Source organism: Hyperolius riggenbachi, chromosome 3 (genome assembly GCF_040937935.1).
Source record: "Hyperolius riggenbachi isolate aHypRig1 chromosome 3, aHypRig1.pri, whole genome shotgun sequence".
Taxonomy (NCBI): Eukaryota; Metazoa; Chordata; class Amphibia; order Anura; family Hyperoliidae; genus Hyperolius; species Hyperolius riggenbachi.
Window position 1 is genome coordinate 249,280,843 of NC_090648.1, and position 20,979 is coordinate 249,301,821.

The 20,979-nt window shown below is 44.6% G+C and overlaps 1 protein-coding gene across 1 annotated transcript in view; it reads right to left on the reverse strand.

Annotated features, from left to right (window-relative positions):
- The window catches only part of PHYH (phytanoyl-CoA 2-hydroxylase), a 51,438-nt gene that overhangs the window by 12,653 nt on the left and 17,806 nt on the right, over positions 1 to 20,979 (reverse strand). The window contains exons 6-7 of the mRNA XM_068276137.1: positions 17,288 to 17,469; positions 14,517 to 14,666 (exon numbers count right to left, since the gene is read on the reverse strand). Coding sequence (XP_068132238.1) covers positions 14,517 to 14,666; positions 17,288 to 17,469 — 332 coding nt within the window. The remainder of the gene's footprint in view (positions 1 to 14,516; positions 14,667 to 17,287; positions 17,470 to 20,979) is intronic.

The following is a 20,979-nucleotide window of genomic DNA, read 5'->3' on the forward strand; positions in this document are numbered from 1 at the left end:
TGTTCGAAGGAATTGTGTTTAACCCCGAGGTATCAGTGACACAGATACCCTTTCTGGATGTGATGGTGATTAATGAGAAAGGGGCCTTAACTACAACTTTGTATCGCAAACCGACAGATAGGAACACCCTGCTACACTTCCAGAGTGCACATCCCAAACATCTGAGGGAGGGTCTCCCCATATCCCAATTCCTTAGAGTCTTGAGGATATGTAAAGATAGTGAGATGTGTAGAACAAACCTGGCTGAGATGGAAACTAGGTTTCTAGAAAGAGGATACCCCATAGAGGTGTTAGAGAGAGCAAAGAAAAGGGCACTCGAAATAGCGGAGGGCAGGAGCACAAAGAACACCAACCCCAGGAAAGGAATACCTTTTGTACAAACACACAATGTAAATGCGGGTTTGGTTAAGAAAGCTACCATCAAAAATTTGGACATTCTCGAAGCAGATCGGACACTGGTTCCGGAAATTAAGGAAAGACCGATGTTTGCTTACAGGTCCAGTGCTAATCTCAGGAATCTTCTGGTGCAGGCTGACCCCCAATCTAAATATAAAAAAGAATTTGTATTCTCTAACAAAAAAGGCTGTTACAGATGTCACAACTGTAACGTCTGCGATTCCATCATAGTGGGCCCAGAATTTGTGAACCCCAATAGTGGCAAAAAATACAAAATGAATGGATATTTCAATTGCAATACGGACCATTGTGTGTATATGCTAAAATGTCCATGTGGCCTAGCATATATAGGACAGACCACAAATCCTTTTAAAAAACGCTTCCAACACCACCGCAGTGACATCAGGGTGGCATGGGTAGCCAAAGAAAAGGGTGAGAAATTAGATTATACTAAGCCGGTGGCCATACATTGTGTGGAAAACAACCATAGAGCACATCAAATAAGAGGGGTAGTTATTGAGCAAGTAAATAAGCCCAAACGGGGAGGAGACTGGGAGAGAAAACTACTACAGCGAGAGGCCTTCTGGATTTTTGAGATGGGGACAGTTGCACCAGGGGGTCTAAACAAGAACAATCCCCTGACATGCTTCTTGGGGGAAAGATAATGTAAAGCTTGGTGTTGTCGTATGGATATTAACCTCCTTTTTTTCAGGATGATCTTGTACTTTTAATCTTTGATTTTATTGATATTTCACTGTATCATCATGGTTTTTCGTTCATAGAGTGATATGGGATTCCTGTTTGTTTGTTTTTTTCAGATTTGTCCTGGTCACTTCCACACGATAGTCAGTCCGTATGTCCCTCCCATATGTGGGGGTGGCGCTTCACGTTATGGGGTGCCCCGAGATTGCAGGTGGTAAGTGATTATATTATTAATAACGAATGCATTCAGCTCTAAGCCTTCCCTACCAGAAGTACTCTATGCGCATTATATGGGGGATCACTGTCTCCCCCTCGTGGAAAAGTCTGGGGATAGTTATCATGTGCGTACAGTAGCCCTTCATCCATATAACTAGTCCTGTGGACAGTTGTGTTTACACATAGGTGTAATGCGTTAGTGGTTACCATGGTGAGCGTGCTGGGAGGGATGGGGGCGGAGTCGCGTCTACTGACGCGCCTGCCTCGGTCTCCCTGTACGAACGATCAATAGTGGTGTCCACAGTGAGCGCATTGGAAGAGATGGGGGCGGAGCTGTGTCTATGACGCGCCCGCCTCGGTCTCTCTGGATGGAGGTTCGGGCTGGTGGAGAAGGGCGGAGTCGGGGATAACTGACACGCCCGCCCTGGTCACTCACGCACTATGCATGTGGCTAGTGTTGACAAGACGCGTGACGCATGCGACACGTGAGCCGCTTACGCGTCATCGCGCATTGGCTAGGTGACACTGTGCAGAGTGATTGGACACACGTTAGCCACGCCCCCAGGCGGCATCAGCGGCGAGCGCTCTGCTGAATCAGGACGGTGATGAGCAGATAACGGACGGAGGGGGAAGGTATTAGAAGTTTGAATGCATGTAATTAGGACTGTAATATGCCAGCGGCGATCTGGGTGCACCTGATGACGATAGGTGTAGTAAACAAACGAAAGGAGGTATACCCTGAAATATGCATTTTGTAAGAACAGCCCATAGATTATCCATTGTTGGTTAATAGAGGTTGTGTTTATCTATGTTAATAACCATGATGCCATTTGTGAGGTCACAGCTTTCGGGTGGGGTATTGGGTAGTAGGAGTGTATATAGAGGAATTGTCATGGATGTGTGATGTAACCATATGCCTTGAGAAAGGGGGACCCTGCGTGGCTCCCGAAACAATTGTTGGAACTTTTGTGGATACTGGCACAATAAAGGGTGTGCTTTAAACTGCGGTGTGCTGGTGAGATCTTTGAGATAAACTTGACACAGTTGGTCACTGGGGGACTAGGATTAATATTCGGAAAAATAGGTGGAGCCTACAAGAGCCAATCAAAATTCACCTATTGATTTTCAAGGGGAATTGAAACTGCTGTCATTCTTACACTGTTAATGGCAGAGGCCTCAAACCTGCTACAGTCGGTCATCAAGTGACTGGGGGTTCAAATTCACTAAAGGGGTAAAAGCTCACAAACAGCCAATCAGATTTGCTTTTTTTTTATAAACTGCTTCCATTCACACAATTTTGATGCCAGGAACCCAAAAGCTCACAAAATTGGTCATTGAGTAGTGACTGTGTATCAAGGTTACAAAAAGTGGGTGGAGTCAAAAACAGATTTTTCTGGGAAATTGTAAACTGCAGCCCTTCTTCACTGTTAATGGCAGGGTTCTCAAACTTTGCACAGTTGGTTACTGGGTGACTGGGATTAATATTCAGAAAAGTGGGTGGAGCCTAAAAAAGCCAATCAAAATCACCTGTTGATTTTCAAGGGGAATATTAAAATTGCTACCATTCTTGCACTGTTAATGGCACAAACCTCAAACCTGGTACAGTTAGTCATTGGGGTTCAAATTCAGAAAAGGGGACAGAGCCACAAACAGTTTCATTTCTTGAGAAAATACAAATGATTGATGCCAAGGACCCCAAAGCTCACAAACTTGGTCATTGAGTGACTGTATGTCCAGGTTACAAAAAGTAGGCGGAACGAAAACAAAATTTCACTGGGAAAATGTAGACTGCGGGCCTTCTTACACTGTTAATGGCAAGGTTCCCAAACGTTGCCCAGGTGGTCACTGGGTGACTGAGATTAATATTCAGGGAAGTGGATGGAGCCTATAATAGCCAATCAAAATTCACCTGTTGATTTTCAAGGGGAATGTTTAAATTTCTGCCATTTTTATACTGGTAATAGCAGATGCCTCAAACCTGCTACAGTTGTTCATTGGGTGATGGGATCAAATGCTGGAGAGGGGCAGAGCCACAAACAGCCAATCTGATTTGTTTAATTTCTATGGGATTATACAAATTATTGATGCTAAAGACACCAAAGCTCACAAACTTGGTCATTGAGTGTTTGTGCATTAGGGTTAGAAGAAGTGGGCGGAACCAACACAAGACAAATACATACCCGGGCAACGCCGGGTCATCAGTGGGTGGAGACAAATACAAATTTCACTGGGAAAATGTAAACTGCAGCCAATCTTACACTGTTAATGGGAGGGTTCTTAAACTTTGCACAGTTGGTCACTCAGTGAATGGGATTAATATTCAGAAAAGTGGGTAATGGCACAGGCCACAAACCTGGTACAGTTGGTCATTAAGTGACTGGGGTTCAAATTCAGAAAAGGGGGTGGAGCCACAAACAACCCATCAGATTTTTTCATTTCAAAGCAAATTATTGATGCCAAAGACTACAAAGCTCACAAACTTGGTCATTGAGTAATTGTGTGTTAGGGTTAGAAAAAGTGGGTGGAGCCGACACCAGCCAAATACATACCTGGGCAACGCCGGGTAATCAGCTAGTATATATATATATATATATATATATATATATATATATATATATATATATACACACACACACACAGGTATTCCCCGACTTACAAACGTCCGACTTTACGAACGACCCGCCGAAACGAACGGCATGGATTCTGTGTTTCCATGGGAACAAGTCAAAAAAACTTGTAGTTTTTGAGAAAATTGATTTTAAAAAAATCAAAGAAAAAATGGCTTTTAACCACTTGCCGACCTCCCACTGCACAGAGGCGGCCGGCAAGTGGATCCCGCAAGGACCGCCGCATGCATAGAGGCGGCGGTCCTTGTACGGGCATGGGCGGAGCGATCACGTCATTCGTGACGCGATCAGCCACCGGCGCCTGGCTCCGCCCCCTCGCGCTGTAACCCGCTGGCCGTTCGGAAGTGCCGGCGGGTTACTAGCACCCGGATCGCCACATACAAAGTGTATAATACACTTTGTAATGTATACAAAGTGTATTATACAGGCTGCCTCCTGCCCTGGTGGTCCCAGTGTCCGAAGGACCACCAGGGCAGGCTGCAGCCACCCTAGTCTGCACCCAAGCACACTGATTTCCACCCCCCCTGCCCCCTGATCGCCCACAGCATCCCTCAGACCCCCCCCCCTGCCCACCCCCCAGACCACTGTTTGCACCCAATCACCCCCCTAATCACCCATGAATCACTCCCTGTCACTATCTGTAAATGCTATTTTTTTTTATTCCCTAAACTGCCCCCTGCTCCCTCCTGATCACCCCCCACCCCTCAGTTTCTCCCCAGACCCCCCCCCCCCCTGTGTACTGTATGCATCTATCCCCCTGATCACCTGTCAATCACCCATCAATCAACCCCTGTCACTGCCACCCATTAATCAGCCCCTAAAGGGCAATCTGATCACCCACCCACACCAATAGATCGCCCGCAGATCCGACGTCAGATCACCTCCCAAGTGCAGTGTTTACATCTGTTCTCTACCCTAAACACCCACTAATTACCCATCAATCACCCGTCAATCACCCCCTATCACCACCTGTCACTTTTACCCATCAGATCCTAATCTGCCCCTTGCGGGCACCCAATCACCCGCCTACACGCTCAGATTGCCCTGAGACCCCCCCCCCCCCCCTTATCAATTCGCCAGTGCAATATTTACATCTGTTCTTCCCTGTAATAACCCACTGATCACCTGTCAATCACCCATCAATCACCCCCTGTCACTGCCACCCATCAATCACCCCCTGTCACTGCCACCCATCAATCAGACCCTAACCTGCCCCTTGCGGGCAATCTGATCACCCACCCACACCAATAGATCGCCCGCAGATCCGACGTCAGATCACCTCCCAAGTGCAGTGTTTACATCTGTTCTCTACCCTAAACACCCACTAAGTACCCATCAATCACCACCTGTCACTGTTACCCATCAGATCAGACCCTAATCTGCCCCTTGCGGGCACCCAATCACCCGCCTACATGCTCAGATTGCCCTCAGACCCCGCCTTATCAATTTGCCAGTGCATTATTTACATCTGTTCTCCCCTGTAATAACCCACTGATCACCTGTCAATCACCTGTCAATCACCCATCAATCACCCCCTGTCACTGCCACCCATCAATCACCCCCTGTCACTGCCACCCATCAATCAGCCCCTAACCTGCCCCTTGCGTGCAATCTGATCACCCACCCACACCAATAGATCGCCCGCAGATCCGACGTCGTATCACCTCCCAAATGCATTGTTTACATCTGTTCTCTACCCTAAACACCCACTAATTACCCATCAATCATCCCGTCACTGCTACCCATCAGATTAGACCCCTATCTGCCCCTAGGGCACTCAATCACCCGCCCACACCCTCAGACCCCAGCCCTGATCACCTCGCCAGTGCATTGCTTGCATCTATTCCCCCCTCTAATCACACCTTGAGACACCCATCAATCACCTCCTGTCACCCCCTAGCACACCTACCCATCAGATCAGGCCCTAATTTGCCCCGTGTGGGCTCCTGATCACTCGGCCAAACCCTCAGACCCCATTCCGATCACCTCCCCAGTGCATTGATTGCATCTATTTTCCCCTCTAACCACCCCCTGAGACACCCATCAATCACCTCCTGTCACCCCCCTAGCACTCCTATCCATCAGATCAGGCCCAATACAACCTGTCATCTAAAAGGCCACCCTGCTTATGACTGGTTCTACAAAATTCGCCCCCTCATAGACAACCTGTCATCAAAATTTGCAAATGCTTATACCCCTGAACAGTCATTTTGAGACATTTGGTTTCCAGACTACTCACGGTTTTGGGCCCGTAAAATGCCAGGGCGGTATAGGAACCCCACAAGTGACCCCATTTTAGAAAAAAGACACCCCAGGGTATTCTGTTAGGTGTATTACGAGTTCATAGATTTTTTTTTTTGTCAAAAGTTAGCGGAAATTGATTTTTATTGTTTTTTTTTCCCAAAGTGTCATTTTTCACTAACTTGCGACAAAAAATAAAAGCTTCTATGAACTCGCCATACACCTAACGGAATACCTTGGGGTGTCTTCTTTCTAAAATGGGATCACTTGTGGGGTTCCTATACTGCCCTGGCATTTTAGGGGCCCTAAACCGTGAGGAGTAGTCTAGAAAACAAATGCCTCAAAATGACCTGTGAATAGGACGTTGGGCCCCTTAGCGCACCTAGGCTGCAAAAAGTGTCACACATCTGGTACCGCCGTACTCAGGAAAAGTAGTATAATGTGTTTTGGGGTGTATTTTTACACATACCCATGCTGTGTGGGAGAAATATATCTCTATAAATGACAATTGTTTGATTTTTTTTTACACACAATTGTCAATTTTCAGAGATATTTCTCCCACCCAGCATAGGTATGTGTAAAAATACACCCCAAAACACATTATACTACTTCTCCTGAGTACGGCAATACCACATGTGTGGCACTTTTTTGCAGCCTAACTGCGCTAAAGGGCCCAAAGTCCAATGAGCACCTTTAGGCTTTACAGGGGTGCTTACAAATTAGCACCCCCCAAAATGCCAGGACAGTAAACACACCCTACAAATGACCCCATTTTGGAAAGTAGACACTTCAAGGTAATCAGAGAGGGGCATGGTGAGTCCGTGGCAGATTTCATTTTATTTTTTTTGTCACAAGTTAGCAGAAATGGAAACTTTTTTTTTCTTTTTTTACTTTTCACAAACTGTCATTTTCCGCAACTTGTGACAAAAAATAATATCTTCTATGAACTCACTATGCCTATCAGTGAATACTTTGGGATGTCTTCTTTCCAAAATGGGGTCATTTGGGGGGTATTTATACTATCCTTGAATTCTAGCCCCTCATGAAACATGACAGGTGGTCAGAAAAGTCATAGATGCTACAAAATGGGAAAATTCACTTTTTGCACCATAGTTTGTAAACCCTATAACTTTTACCCAAACCAATAAATATAGGCTGAATGGGTTTTTTTTTATCAAAAACATGTTTGTCCACATTTTTCGTGCTGCATGTATACAGAAATTTTACTTTATTTGAAAAATGTCAGCACAGAAAGTTAAAAAAATCATTTTTTTGACAAAATTCATGTCTTTTTTGATGAATATAATAAAAAGTAAAAATCGCAGCAGCAATCAAATAGCACCTAAAGAAAGCTTTATTAGTGACAAGAAAAGGAGCCAAAATTCATTTAGGTGGTAGGTTGTATGAGCGAGCAATAAACCGTGAAAGCTGCAGTGGTCTGAATGGAAAAAAAGGGTCTGGTCCTTAACCACTTGCCGACCAGGGCTGTATTGGCTGATCTGTGCTGCGTGGGCTCTCCAGCCCGCAGCACAGATCAGTATTATGCCAGGGCGATCAGACTTCCCAACTTTTTTCCCCACTAGGGGGATGTCCTGCCGGGGGTTCTGATCGCCGCCGGCCATCTGCGTTTTGCGGGGGGGCTCCTCAAAGCCCCCCTCCGCAGCCATTTCCGCCCTCTGTCTCCTTACCTCCCTCCCTCCCTCTCTCCGTAATGCGCAGGACGGAGTTCCGTCCTGCGCATTGAAGGATAGGCTTCCACCTATCAGATGCCGGCGATCCCCGGCCAATCAGAGGCCGGGGATCGCCGATCTGCCTTACGGCGCTGCTGCGTAGCTGCGGCGTATGATGTAAACAGCGGGGATTTCTTCCCTGCGTGTTTACATTTTGCCGGAGAGCCGCGATCGGCGGCTCTCCGGCTGTTCACGGAGACACCCTCCGTGAACTGACATGGAAAGGCCGCTCGATCGAGCGGCCGTTTCCATGGTAACCCGCAGACGACCAGTTTACGCCGATCGGCGTTAGCTGGTCGTCAAGAGGTTAAAGGGACACTTAAGTCAAACAAAAAAAATGAGTTTTACTCACCTGGGGCTTCTAATAGCCCCCTGCAGCTGTCCGGTGCCCTCGCCGTCTCCCACCGATCCTCCTGGCCCCGCCGGCAGCCGCTTCCTGTTTCGGTGACAGGAGCTGACAGGCTGGGGACGCGAGTGATTCTTCGTGTTCCTGGCCACATTAGCGCCATCTATGCTGCTATAGCATATATCATATACCATATAGCAGCATAGAGGGTGCTAATGTGTCTGGGAACGCGAAGAATCACTCGCGTCCCCAGCCTGTCAGCTCCTGTCACCGAAACAGGAAGTGGCTGCCGGCGGGGCCAGGAGGATCGAAGGGAGACGCCGAGGGCACCGGACAGCTGCAGGGGGCTATTGGAAGCCCTAGGTGAGTAAAACTCATTTTTTTTGTTTGACTTAAGTGTCCCTTTAAGGGGGGTAAAGCCCGCGGTCCTCAAGTGGTTAAACTTGTATAAACAGGTACAAAGGACAGAGGTGACACAGAAGGGGACACTGGAGGCACAAGGGGGGAAAGAGGAGGTACAGGGGACAGAGATAGCACACTGTTCCGACTTAAGAACAGATTCAGGTTAAGAACGAACCTACAGTCCCTATCTCGTTTGTTAACCGGGGACTACCTGTGCGTATATATATATATATATATATGCATTTGAAATAAATGACAAGTGCCTAAATTCACTAACCTTAACTCCTGTCTTTAATAACTCTTCTGAGCTGTTTTACAGTTATCACAATTATATCACCATGGTGATAACTGTCAAACAGCTCAGAAGAGTTATTAAAGACAGGAGTTAAGGTTAGTGAATTGAGGCCATTGTCATTTTTTGAGCACCACAGAATGAACCTGCTTCCTGAAGAGGCAGTTACCCAGAGAACTGTATTGTTTTAGAAAGATTAGGCTGTTGTGTTAACCCTTTCTTTTCTAGCTCAGACTAGATAGTGGGACTAATCCCTCAAATAAGTGGAGGCAGTTTACCGTTAACATATTGAGTAGCAGAATTGTATTCTGGACTCTGTATGCCCATTTCCAGCAATCTGGCATATTGACTGTATACATGAGATTGGTTGGTCTGTGTGCCTGAGTAGATTGGGAGGCTTGACGCAGGCTGGCCGTGGCCAGTAGGTGGCGTGTGACATTGGAGCAAAAGTAGCAACTGCCTGTCAGCAGGGCATATACTGGTTTACATATATAGGTATGCTGACGGTGAGCATCAAATTTGGACAGTAGATTTGCTTATTTCTGTGTGCAATGCGCGATTCATGTATCGATGCAAGTCAATGGAAATGCAGAAAATTTGCATAAAAATGTTCATTTGGCGTAAAAATTTGCATGCAATTTTGTAATTAATTAGATGTATTTTCATTCAAATCAGCTTCATTAATATTCATGGAAAAATCACAATGTGAACTTTTGCATACAAGCGCGTATAATTTTTTTTTTTTTTTGCAAAAACGTGCACAAATGTTAGAAAAAGGAAAATAACATACATAATAAATAATAATAACACACATACATAATAAATATTACTTTTTCTGTGTCCTGTGCAGACAGGAACTCAAGTAAATGTATCAAGTCTTCACTGTTTTCTTCCCTTCCTGCCTCAGTGGCCCCCTATGCTCACTCTAAATTTCATGATGCAAATGGAGCTCAAAATGAGGGAAACACAGACAGCAGTAACAACAGAGGTTCCAGCCCTTATGCTATACAAAGCTAAATGAGGAATGGTCTGTCAGTGTTGGGCTTTAACCAGCTGAGCGGTCTGGACGAGCTCAGCTCGTCCAGTACCGCCGGAGCCTGCCGCTCAGGCCCTGCTGGGCCGATTTGGCTCAAATAAAAAGCAGCACACGCAGCCGGCACTTTGCCACCCGCGTGTGCTGCCTGATCGCCGCTGCAGTGCGGCGATCCGCCGCATGCAGCGGCGAAAGAGGGTCCCCCCAGCCGCCTGAGCCCAGCGTAGCCAGAACAAAAAGTTCCGGCCAGCGCTAAGGGCTGGATCGGAGGCGGCTGACGTCAGGACGTCGGCTGACGTCCATGACGTCACTCCGCTCGTCGCCATGGCGACGAGGTAAGCGAAACAAGGAAGGCTGCTCATTGCGGCCTTCCTTGTTTATTCTGGGCGCCGGAGGCGATCGGAAGATCGCCTCCGGAGCACCCTCTAGTGGGCTTTCATGCAGCCAACTTTCAGTTGGCTGCATGAAATAGTTTTTTTTTTATTAAAAAAAACCCTTCCGCAGCCTCCCTGGCGATCTTAATAGAACGCCAGGGTGGTTAATGATTTACTGTAACAAGAAACAACACATGTGCCTGCTTTCTCAGCTCAATCTCTCTTATAATTTCTATTTTTATTCTATATAGAGTGGGAAAGAGTTTGAACCACTATCAGTTTATTATTGTTGTTGGTATGCCTGTTGGGGAGGTTTCCTCTTGCATTATGTGTCTCCCATGGGACAGACAAGAAGAAAGGCAAACAATGAAAGCAGTGAAAAAAAACAAAAAAAAAACTTAACAGTGATTCAAACTGTTCCCCACTCTGGAAAAAAAATGTCTGTCTATTTCTTTGTTTTGATCACTTCACCTCTCTTCTTTTTGTTTCTGACACCCATAAGAGCAATAGGAAGTGAGTAAAATTCTCAATGTGAAACTTGACAAAAACGTGTCCTAGGTTCTTACCTTTTCTTGCTCTGTTCAAAAACCCCATGACATAAATCTGTATTCATAAAGGCCTTTTCCGCATGAAAAGCCGACATTCGCGAGCAGAGTGATAAATCACCGCCTTGCGGGGTGATTATCATAACAAAAGTAACAAGTAGTCAATTCATAAAGATTAGAGGTAGCGGTATGCGGACGGGTATTACCGCTACCTCTGATGTGGCGAGAAGCGTGCGGAATACATTGCAGTGAATGGGACAGACCTCCCAAGCAGCTGCAGAGAGAACACCGCACAGAGGGACTCCGCCTGCTTCTCCTGTTTCCGCATGTCTCCCGACAGCCTAACGCCTGCCTACAGCGGAATATCTCCGCACGCCTGTCACAACTAGCAACATTTTTATGAATTACCACCCTGAAGGCTGAAATACCGACAGCGGTGTTTCCCCGCTCGACGTTACCTTACCGACAGAACTTTTATGAATCGAGGCCATTGTAGGTGAAGTAGGAATATTAGACTTTAATCTTAAAGTGAACCTCCAGACTAAAAATCTACTCAGCAGAACTGAAAAGGCTTGGTGTTTCTTTAACAGTTTCACAGCATCAGAATTTTGTTTTTCTTACCAAAGCATCATTTTTAGCTGCATTTTTAGCTAAGCTCCACCCATCCAAGAAAACTGCCCAGGCTTTTTTTCCCTGATGCTGTGCAAAGCATGATGGGATTTCCTATGTTGTTGTTTACGTTGCCTAGCAACTGGTAGGGGTGATCAGCACACAGGACAGTTTGAACTGTGTCTCATGCTCCCTGTCACCTCCTTTCAACCAAAAAGATGGCTGCCCTCATGAAATCACAAACATTTGCCTGTTCTTTTAAAACAAGGTTGGTAAGAGATTATATTACCTATCTATTTTAATTAATATAACTAATGTAACTTAATGACAGTATGTTTGTTTAGGCTTAAGTTCCTCTTTAAGTACCACTGTCATGTCATTTTACTGGTAATAGCAGTAGAATATTGTACAGGTAGTCCCCGACTTACGAGCGTCCGACTTACGAACGACCCGCCGATACGATCGGCATGGATTCTCTGTTTCCATGGGAACAAGCCAAAACATTTTTTTTCAAATTGGACTTGTAGTTTTTGAGAAAATCGATTTTGAAAAAATCAAAGAAAAAATGGCTTTTAAACTTGTATAAACAGGTACAAAGGGCAAAGGTGACACAGAGGAGGACACTGGAGGCACAGAGAAGGTACAGGGGACAGAGATGGCATAATGTTCTGACTTAAGAAAAGATTCAGGTTAAGAACGAACCTACAGTCCCTATCTCGTTCGTTAACCAGGGACTACCTGTATCGTGTTAGCCTTTAGTAAAAGCAAGAAGTTTTGAATCAGGATGATACCATTTATTGACTAACTTAAGAAGTTTTGAATCAGATGATACCATTTACTAACTGCATATAGATAATAGGATAACAGAGGCGCCAATAGGATAAAAAACACTAAAAGAACTTAAAAACCCATCTTGGTAATAGAGGAGGAAGTGGTGGACTCACCCCCTCCAAGCAGAACACACGACTGTGGATTTTCAGTCAAAACAATTTTATTGGATACTCCAAATAAAGTGCAACGCGTTTCACGGGATACAAACCCGCTTCATCAGGCAATAACAGATAGGAGTAAACAGCATATGCCAGTATCATCAACACTGAGCGCCTTACTTTGCACTTTATTTGGAGTATCCAATAAAATTGTTTTGACTGAAAATCCACAGTCGTTTGTTCTGCTTGGAGGGGGTGAGTCCACCACTGCCTCCTCTATTACCAAGATGGGTTTTTAAGTTCTTTTAGTGTTTTTTATCCTATTGGCGCCTCTGTTATCCTATTATCTACATCAAGTCCACCCTTGGTGGAGGGTTGTACCCTTCCTTCTTCAACTACAGAGAGCGACTTTTTAATCCTGAGTGGGGTCAGGACAATCTCCCCACCTGCTTTGACAGTGGTTGCCTACTTGGTAACCCTGGTTTGTGAGTATTAAATTAATATTATTACTCTATCAATTATACCTTACCAGTACATACTACACTATATTGGGCTCTTGGTGTTCTCTCTTTTTCTCTTATTAACTGCATATGTTCTGACAGGGTGGACAGAGACAAACATTTGGATTACCTTTAAAAAATTTCATTAACAAGGTTACAACCCTCTGACTGAGACCCAAATCAGGAAAGCTAACGTCATCCCTAGGGCTCGGCTCCTGAAATATAAACAAAACCAGTAAGAGGGACGAATCCCACTGGTTGTCACCTAGAACCGACACCTGGAAATCTTAAAATGGATTGCAAAAGAACTTCATTCCATTTGACACAAGGATTACAGACTGAGAAAGATATTCCCTGAACTTCCGCTCCTGGCATATCGACAGCCACCCAATCTAAAACAGATGATTGTCAGGAGTTCTTTGAATAGGCCACAACAGAATGGAACATCACCCTGCCAACAAAAAAGGTGTGAAACCTGCAGACACATCTACTTCACTGACAGGATATCAATACCAGGTACACAACAGGAATACAAGGTAAAAGGCACCTTTTCCTGTGATTCTACTAACCTGGTATATCTGATGAAGTGTGCAAAATGCCCCAAAGGAACTTACGTAGGAGAAACTGGACAAACTCTGCGTAAACGTATGAACAGACACAGGTACACTGTTAATAATACAGAATCTAAACTCCCAGCCCCTACACACTTTCCCATTGAAGATCTTAAATTAAATGATCTTCGGGTTACTGCCCTGGAGGGTGGTTTTACATCACAAAATGAGAGACTGATAGCAGAGACAAAATGTATATGTTGGTTCAAATCTGTAGATGACATATTAAACAAGGATACCAATTTCTTAAATTGGCATGAGGTTGATGATGATATTTAATGTCATACTTCTTTTTTAGCCCAGACTAACTTCATCCATTCTGTTTCCAGCTAACTCTTGAACTAGGAATTTAAAATGTCTGTGTGACAGGCAGAGTCTCAGTTGTGTGAGTATTGAGTAAACAATAATATATCACCTAACAACCTCTCAAAGCCCTCTTTGGATGTTTTGTTTTAATTAAGGCATCATAATGACATGTATTAATGTTTCCTAAAAAATCCATGTATCCCCTTTGATGTTGCATGTACTGTATATAGCGGTCTTGTAAGCATATAGGAATCAGTCTGACGAAGGCTGAAAAGCAAAAAGTTTAGCCTATTTATCTCTAAATTAGCCCATAAATGGTATCATTCTGATTCAAAACTTCATCCTTTTACTGGTGGTCCTGAGATTATATTGTAAAATGCGGTGCCCAAAAAAACAAAGACTTATTTTTCCACACATAGTATGAGAACCAGGGCCCATATGCAATTAACTTTTTCTCTTGGGATATCTCCTAGGAGATAATTTTAATCTGCTCTTTAAAATAACTTTTCAGTTTTTTACAATTGAAAAAGAACCTAGGTTGAGTATTTTCTTACTTGCTGGTGATTTAAAAAGGCAATGTGTGAAAATATTACATAGGCGAAAACTCAGGAGAAAAAATAAATTGTATATGGGCCCAGTGATCAGATATCCATTTACCTTTCTGAAGCCTGCTGTTTTGTTCATTCCAGAGCCATGGATAAGGACTGGATGGAAAAATACAGTGTCCCCCTTCTCCATAACCAGATGCACTCGGGGAGCATTTGGATCAAAGTCCCGCACACCGTGGTACATCTTGTTAACACCTCCCTAAAGACAAATATTTCAGTTATACAGTTCTAGAAAGGTTTACCAAATGCACAACTGGTATAATGCTGAGCAATAATAAACACGGTGTATAGTTCTTTTTATAATAAAGAAAATTGTTGTCTGATTAAAATAATTCCAATTAGAATATGACTAATGTTAGTTGTTCATCTATTCAAGCTTTCTGTTAATACAGAACATTTTCTAGTTCTAAATTATAAGTAATGTATTCAATGAGATTTAAATGTTGAACTAGAGAGGTATTTACATAATCAATCAAGAAAAGACACTGGCAAAAGGAAGGAAGCAAATGTATCCTGGAAATATGCAGTCACATGACGCTGGAAACCATTAGAGATGTCAGAGCATATTTCCCAGCATCCTTGTGTTGCAGGAGAAACTACCGTATGTGTCCTGTATATGAGGAGGCTGTCTTGTAGCTTGGTAAAGAGGTAAAATATCTCAGTATGCAAACAGGAAGGTAGCTAGGCCTAAGGACTGATCTCCATTGGCTGTGATTATCTGCGTTTTGTGGAACGTTTACAATTTGCAAAGCGCGAGCAGACAGGCTCTCTAATGGGAAATCATAAAGGTACATTTTCATTAGTGTGATTCGATTGTGGTGCGATTTTGCCCAGTTCTAAATGTCAGTCCTGCTGCATTTTTTATGCATTTACACAAAGTAAAGGAGTGCAAAAAAAAAAAAAAATATAGCAATTAGGGTGCCATTTGATCTTTTTGCGATCCAGCAAGAAAAAAAAATTCTCCCCTCTCTTCCGTTGCAAACGCAGATGCGCCATGGTGTAAAACCCATTGAATGAAATGAAAATCGCACCAGCAACTTGTGCAGTGGATAAAGGTAACCATGATCACATCACAGCGCGACTGTGATCCTAGTGGAAAACAGCCTTAAAGGGACTCCGAGGCACCTCTCATGGGCATGCCTTTAAAGGGATACTGTAGGGGGGTCGGGGGAAAATGAGTTGAACTTACCTGGGGCTTCTAATGGTCCCCCGCAGACATTCTGTGCCCGCGCAGCCACTCACCGATGTAATTTCAGACTTTAAAGTCTGAAAACCACTGCACCTGCGTTGCCGTGTCCTCGCTCCTGCTGATGTCACCAGGAGTGTACTGCACAGGAACAGACCATACTGGGCTTGTGCTATACACTCCTGGTGACATCAGCGGGAGCGAGGACACGGCAACGCAGGCGCAGTGGTTTTCAGACTTTAAAGTCTGAAATTCCAGAAGTGAACAGGAGGCGGGGCCGGAGCATCGGTGAGTGGCTGCGCGGGCACAGGATGTCTGCGGGGGACCATTAGAAGCCCCGGGTAAGTTCAACTCATTTTCCCCCGACCCCCCTACAGTATCCCTTTAAGGCTCCGACCAGCAAAGTACTTAAAGATGCATACCTTCCTGTAGCACAGGGCAGCACTGAACAAGGGTCAATTTCTGAGGTTCTGAGTACCACATTGCCAGGGGGAGAGTCCTAAGTGGATTAGGACCCTCTGGAAGTAAGTGTGTTACCTCGAATCACCTGTATTGCCCTGTTTTATCCAGAAATAAAAGAACAGATATTTTTCCACTAAAAGCATCCCTGTCTGCTTTGTTTGCACTTTGAGTGCACACAGGTGGTGGAGTGGAAAATTACATACCAGAAGAAGGATATACCTGCGCTGTGACTCATTGCTAATATATTGACTTTTTGGATATAAGGATTCTATCCTAGCACAGCTGCAACTCTATTCTACACGCTTAAGTGGGGCGCCACAGTACATACTGCACAGAATACCTTTCTGTAGTTTGTGCTCTCCTCTTTCATTTGATGCCTGCATTACTGTTCTACACCAAATAGTTTTCGTTTGATTTCAATTTAAAAATCGCGGCTGCCATCTTGGCTATGTTATAACTCCCTTGACTTCTCTGTTAGAGAAGTGCAAATACTTGGATTTTGGCAAGTGTAGTCAGGTGACCAGCAGGCACTAGTGCAGGAGACAACATCAGGCCCTCACAGCAACCTTACTGGTAGTATGTAAAGTACATCTACATGGATGTCATTGGAATATTAAAACTTTTAAATGTAACTGCAAGCTTTATACTTTAAAATCATAAAAGAGTCAACAATCCGAGGAACACGGCACCTCCCTAACACTACTGGACAGATTCCATTCAGAACAATGAACAGCAACAAAGGTCAGCAAAAGTCCAGCACTCATCTGATCTATATATTTACTATTCCCTGTAGTAACCAAGTATTTATACAGTCTGATTAACACATTTCAAGACTAACAACTTGCCCCAGCACTAATGGTATCTTGACTGAGGATACAATGCCAATTAACACCATGTGACTACTTCCTTGGATTAAAATAGAGGCTTATAAGGCTTTTAAACAAAAACTGTTGAGAGAGTTATAAGGAGGTTGCCATCTTTATACACTCTAGAAAATGGCAATTGCCTGGCTGCCAATTCCAGAGCCACGCACCTGGAGCACATACACAGCCAATACAGGCAGACCTGAATCAGATCACTTGATTGCATATTATTTTTGTGTTAAGGACTCAGAAAGTGCAGTATAACAGCTATTTAGGAAGGTAAAAAAAGATAGGAAGAAGCTAGCTAACCTCCCATTCTGGATAGTCATGCTGCTTTAGTTCTCCTTTGTGTGTTCCAGGGACAACCACAAGGCAGCCATTGCTACGATCTATACGCTCCATAGCTGTCCAGGCACAGACTACCCGCTCTGCAGGTCTGAATGGGAAATAGTGCAGATCTTGATGCATTGGGTGACGAGAGGTCTTTTTACCTTGCAGAGAAACAAAGAAACTACCGGTAAGTCTTTTATGCAGACAAAATAGGAGCAAAAGCACAGTTGCTCAGTCCTCAGTTTCTCAATTCACAAAATGAATAATTTTCAGTATCTAATTTGAAACAATGTAAACAGTAACAGATGCAGGAGTTACCCTGCAATCCTGCTGGACCAGGCACATCAGCTACCTTGATGGGTGAGATGCAGTAATGTAGATGGTCTCATTTAATTGCTTTCTGTTAGGGCCTGTTCCTACTACGCACACTATGTTGCATTTCTACATGAAGAATTAAGGCATGGTGATGCATTACCTATTACTTTTAGGCTGCTTTCACAGTGGGACGTTACAGGCGCACGTTAGAGCAGCCTGTAACGCAGCCCACTGCACAGTAATGAAAAATCAATGGGCTGTTGCGTTACATTGTAACACTGCACGTTCTGGGAAAGTGCAGCATGCTGTGCATTATACTGGGCTTTAGCTGCGTTAGACTGCTTGCACATGCTCAGTGACTAGCCACATGGCTAATTAATATTCACTGCACTGTGGTGACTTAACCTGGACTCATAGTGTTGTCCGGATCATGAATGAATCATTAATTTGATCCAGATCTTTTTTGTGAGTCGAATCATCCGGATCATCACAATGAACGATTCGTTTCACAGTGGATGTCTGTCTGGAAGAAACAGGAACATACAGAATGTACAGTGCAGGGAAAGTCGTGTCCTGCTAGTCATTTCACCCCCAGTCTGCTTCCCTAGTAAAATGATTCAAATGATTTGGTTCAAAGATCCGGATCTTTTCAATGTTCCGATTTGAACCATCTAAATCTTTGAAAAGATCCGGACTTCCCATCACTAGCTTGGAGCGGCTGTTCTATCAGTATAGATAGAACAAAAACAGCGCACCAAGAGCCGCATAACGCGGCTCAATCTGACGTCCAACTTCAACACCACCATGCGTTGCGTTAGGGGCACGTTATGCGATCTTTTAACGTCCCCTAAAACGCAACGTCTTGGTGTGAAAGAGGCCTTAAAGGGAAGGTCCAAGCAAAATAAAAAAATGGGTTTCACTTACCTGGGGCTTCTACCAGCCCCATGTAGCCATCCTGTGCCCTTGTAGTCACTCACTGCTGCTCCAGTCCCCCGCTGGCAGCTTGCCGACCTCGGAGGTCGGCGGGCCGCATTGCGTACATTTTTACGCATTCCTGCTAGTGCAGGAACATTAACACATACATTTTTACGCATTACTGGTTCAATGTGTAAAAATGTACGCATTGAACAAGTAAAAATGTATGTGTTATTGTTCCTGCACTAGCGGGAATGCGTAAAAATGTACGCAATGCGGCCCGCCGACCTCCAAGGTCGGCAAGCTGCCAGCGGGGGATTGGAGCAGCAGTGAGTGACTACGAGGGCACAGGATGGCTGCATGGGGCTGCTAGAAGCCCCAGGTAAGTGAAACTCATTTTTTTTATTTTGCTTGGACCTTCCCTTTAAGGTGGGTATTCAGATTATGCGCATCGCAACTTGCAGCATAATTTAAAACCACTGCCCTGTAATGTGTATGGCATTTTATGTTAACATAACTGAAGCATTAGTATGAATAACATGTTAAAACATGCATAAAATGCATTGTATACATGCACAATACAATCCACATATTGCATAACACATATACTGTAAGCCCTGATTCACTAACCTGCAGCAAGAATGCCATGTGCAGGCAGCCCAAGGCAATATTACAATTACTACTGCTACCAGCATAGCATGTGTTGCATAATTAACGTGACCCTGATTATCTAAGTAACGCGGGCATTGCTAGCATAACGATTGCTGCAATGCGTGTTACCCTAGCAATGCTCGTGTTAATTAGGTAACCTTACTGTCAGTTAATGAGTTGGGGCTAGTGTGTGAATGGGTCCTTACCATAGCAGTAATAAAGAGGAAGGCCAATGTGTGAGACATTTTGTATCCTGAGCCACAGTTATATATTAGTAGTGCTTTTGATGTGACTAGACTGGAACTCACAAACCTATTCCTAGAAATTATTTTCTTGATACCTTGAAATTGAAATGGACAATGTTCAGCATGATTGCCCTCTCTCTTCCTGCCTGCCCCAGATTTTTCAACCTGTAGCCTCTTATTAAAGCAGCGTGGAGCAATCCAGCTCTAGTTTCACTTAACCACTTACCATTCCTGGGTTTACCCCCTTATGATTCCTGACAATTTTGACACTTCAGCTGTGTCACTATTGATACAGAGAATCCAACTAATTTTCATATAACAAATGCAACTGCTATAAAACACCTCAAAATATATTCCTTGGCTCCTCCCACCACATATGCCTTAATTCATGACTAGTTGGTCATGTTGCAGACCATTATCCCCAGACTGTGTGCCTGTAGTGATGGGATCTGATCGCTAGGATGACAGTTATGTAGACCCAGATACTGTACAGGTGTGTTGCAAGGCAATGGCAGAGCTAAACATCTGTGCAGCATTGGGGCTTTCAAGCGTACCTGAACTCAGAACTTCCTCTCTGCTCTAAAAGATAAGCAACAGCATAATAACCTTTAAAGAAAAAACATTTATTTGTTACAGCTGATAGAAGTCCTGCAATAAATCTAAGTGTGTCTGCTTCCTGCTTTCCTTAGCTGCTCTGCCAAGATTCCTGTGATTCCTGATTCCCAGCTGAGAGATCAAATTACAGTTGTGATTAGTCACAGATGAGGGGGCATTAACCCTCCTGGCGGTTTGTCAAAATCCGCCAGGGGGCAGCAAATACGTTTTTTTAAAGGTCTCGCTACATGATAGCCCTACAGCCCCTCCGATCGCCGGCGGGATCTCTTGTAGGGCTTCCCCCGTCGCCATGGCGACGGGGCGGGATGACGTCACCGACGTCAAAGGGGACTCCGATCCACACCACGGCGCTGCCTGGCACTGATTGGCCAGGCAGCGCACGGGGTCTAGGGGGAGGGGGGGGCTGCGGCGACGCGTATAGCGGCGGATCGGCGGCGATCGGGCACTGCACGCAGCTAGCAAAGTGCTAGCTGCGTGCAGCAAAAAAAAAATTATGCAAATCGGCCCAGTGGGGCCTGAACGGTGCCTCCCGGCGGCATAGCCCGTGCTCAGCACGGGCTTACCGCCAGGGAGGTTAAACAGGCTACTCACTATATAGTGTCCCCAGGGCTTGAATCAGGAGGCTGTTCCCCTCAGTGATACAGTGATGCCTGCCATGCAATGTGCATTATACCACTTGGAATCCAAAATGTCAAGCAGTAGGAGCACCAATGAATCCAAACGGTGTGCCCAGACCCCAACCCCAGTGCCTCTTGGGGTCCTCTGTAGTAAAGAATGCAATGTGGGTCGGCACCACCTAAGTGGTATAAAGCTCTTTATTGGAATAAAGAGCTTTATACCACTTAGGTGGTGCCGACCCACATTGCATTCTTCATTATACCACTTGTACGCCAATAAGTTCTTTCTAATGCAGATATGTGAACAAGACCA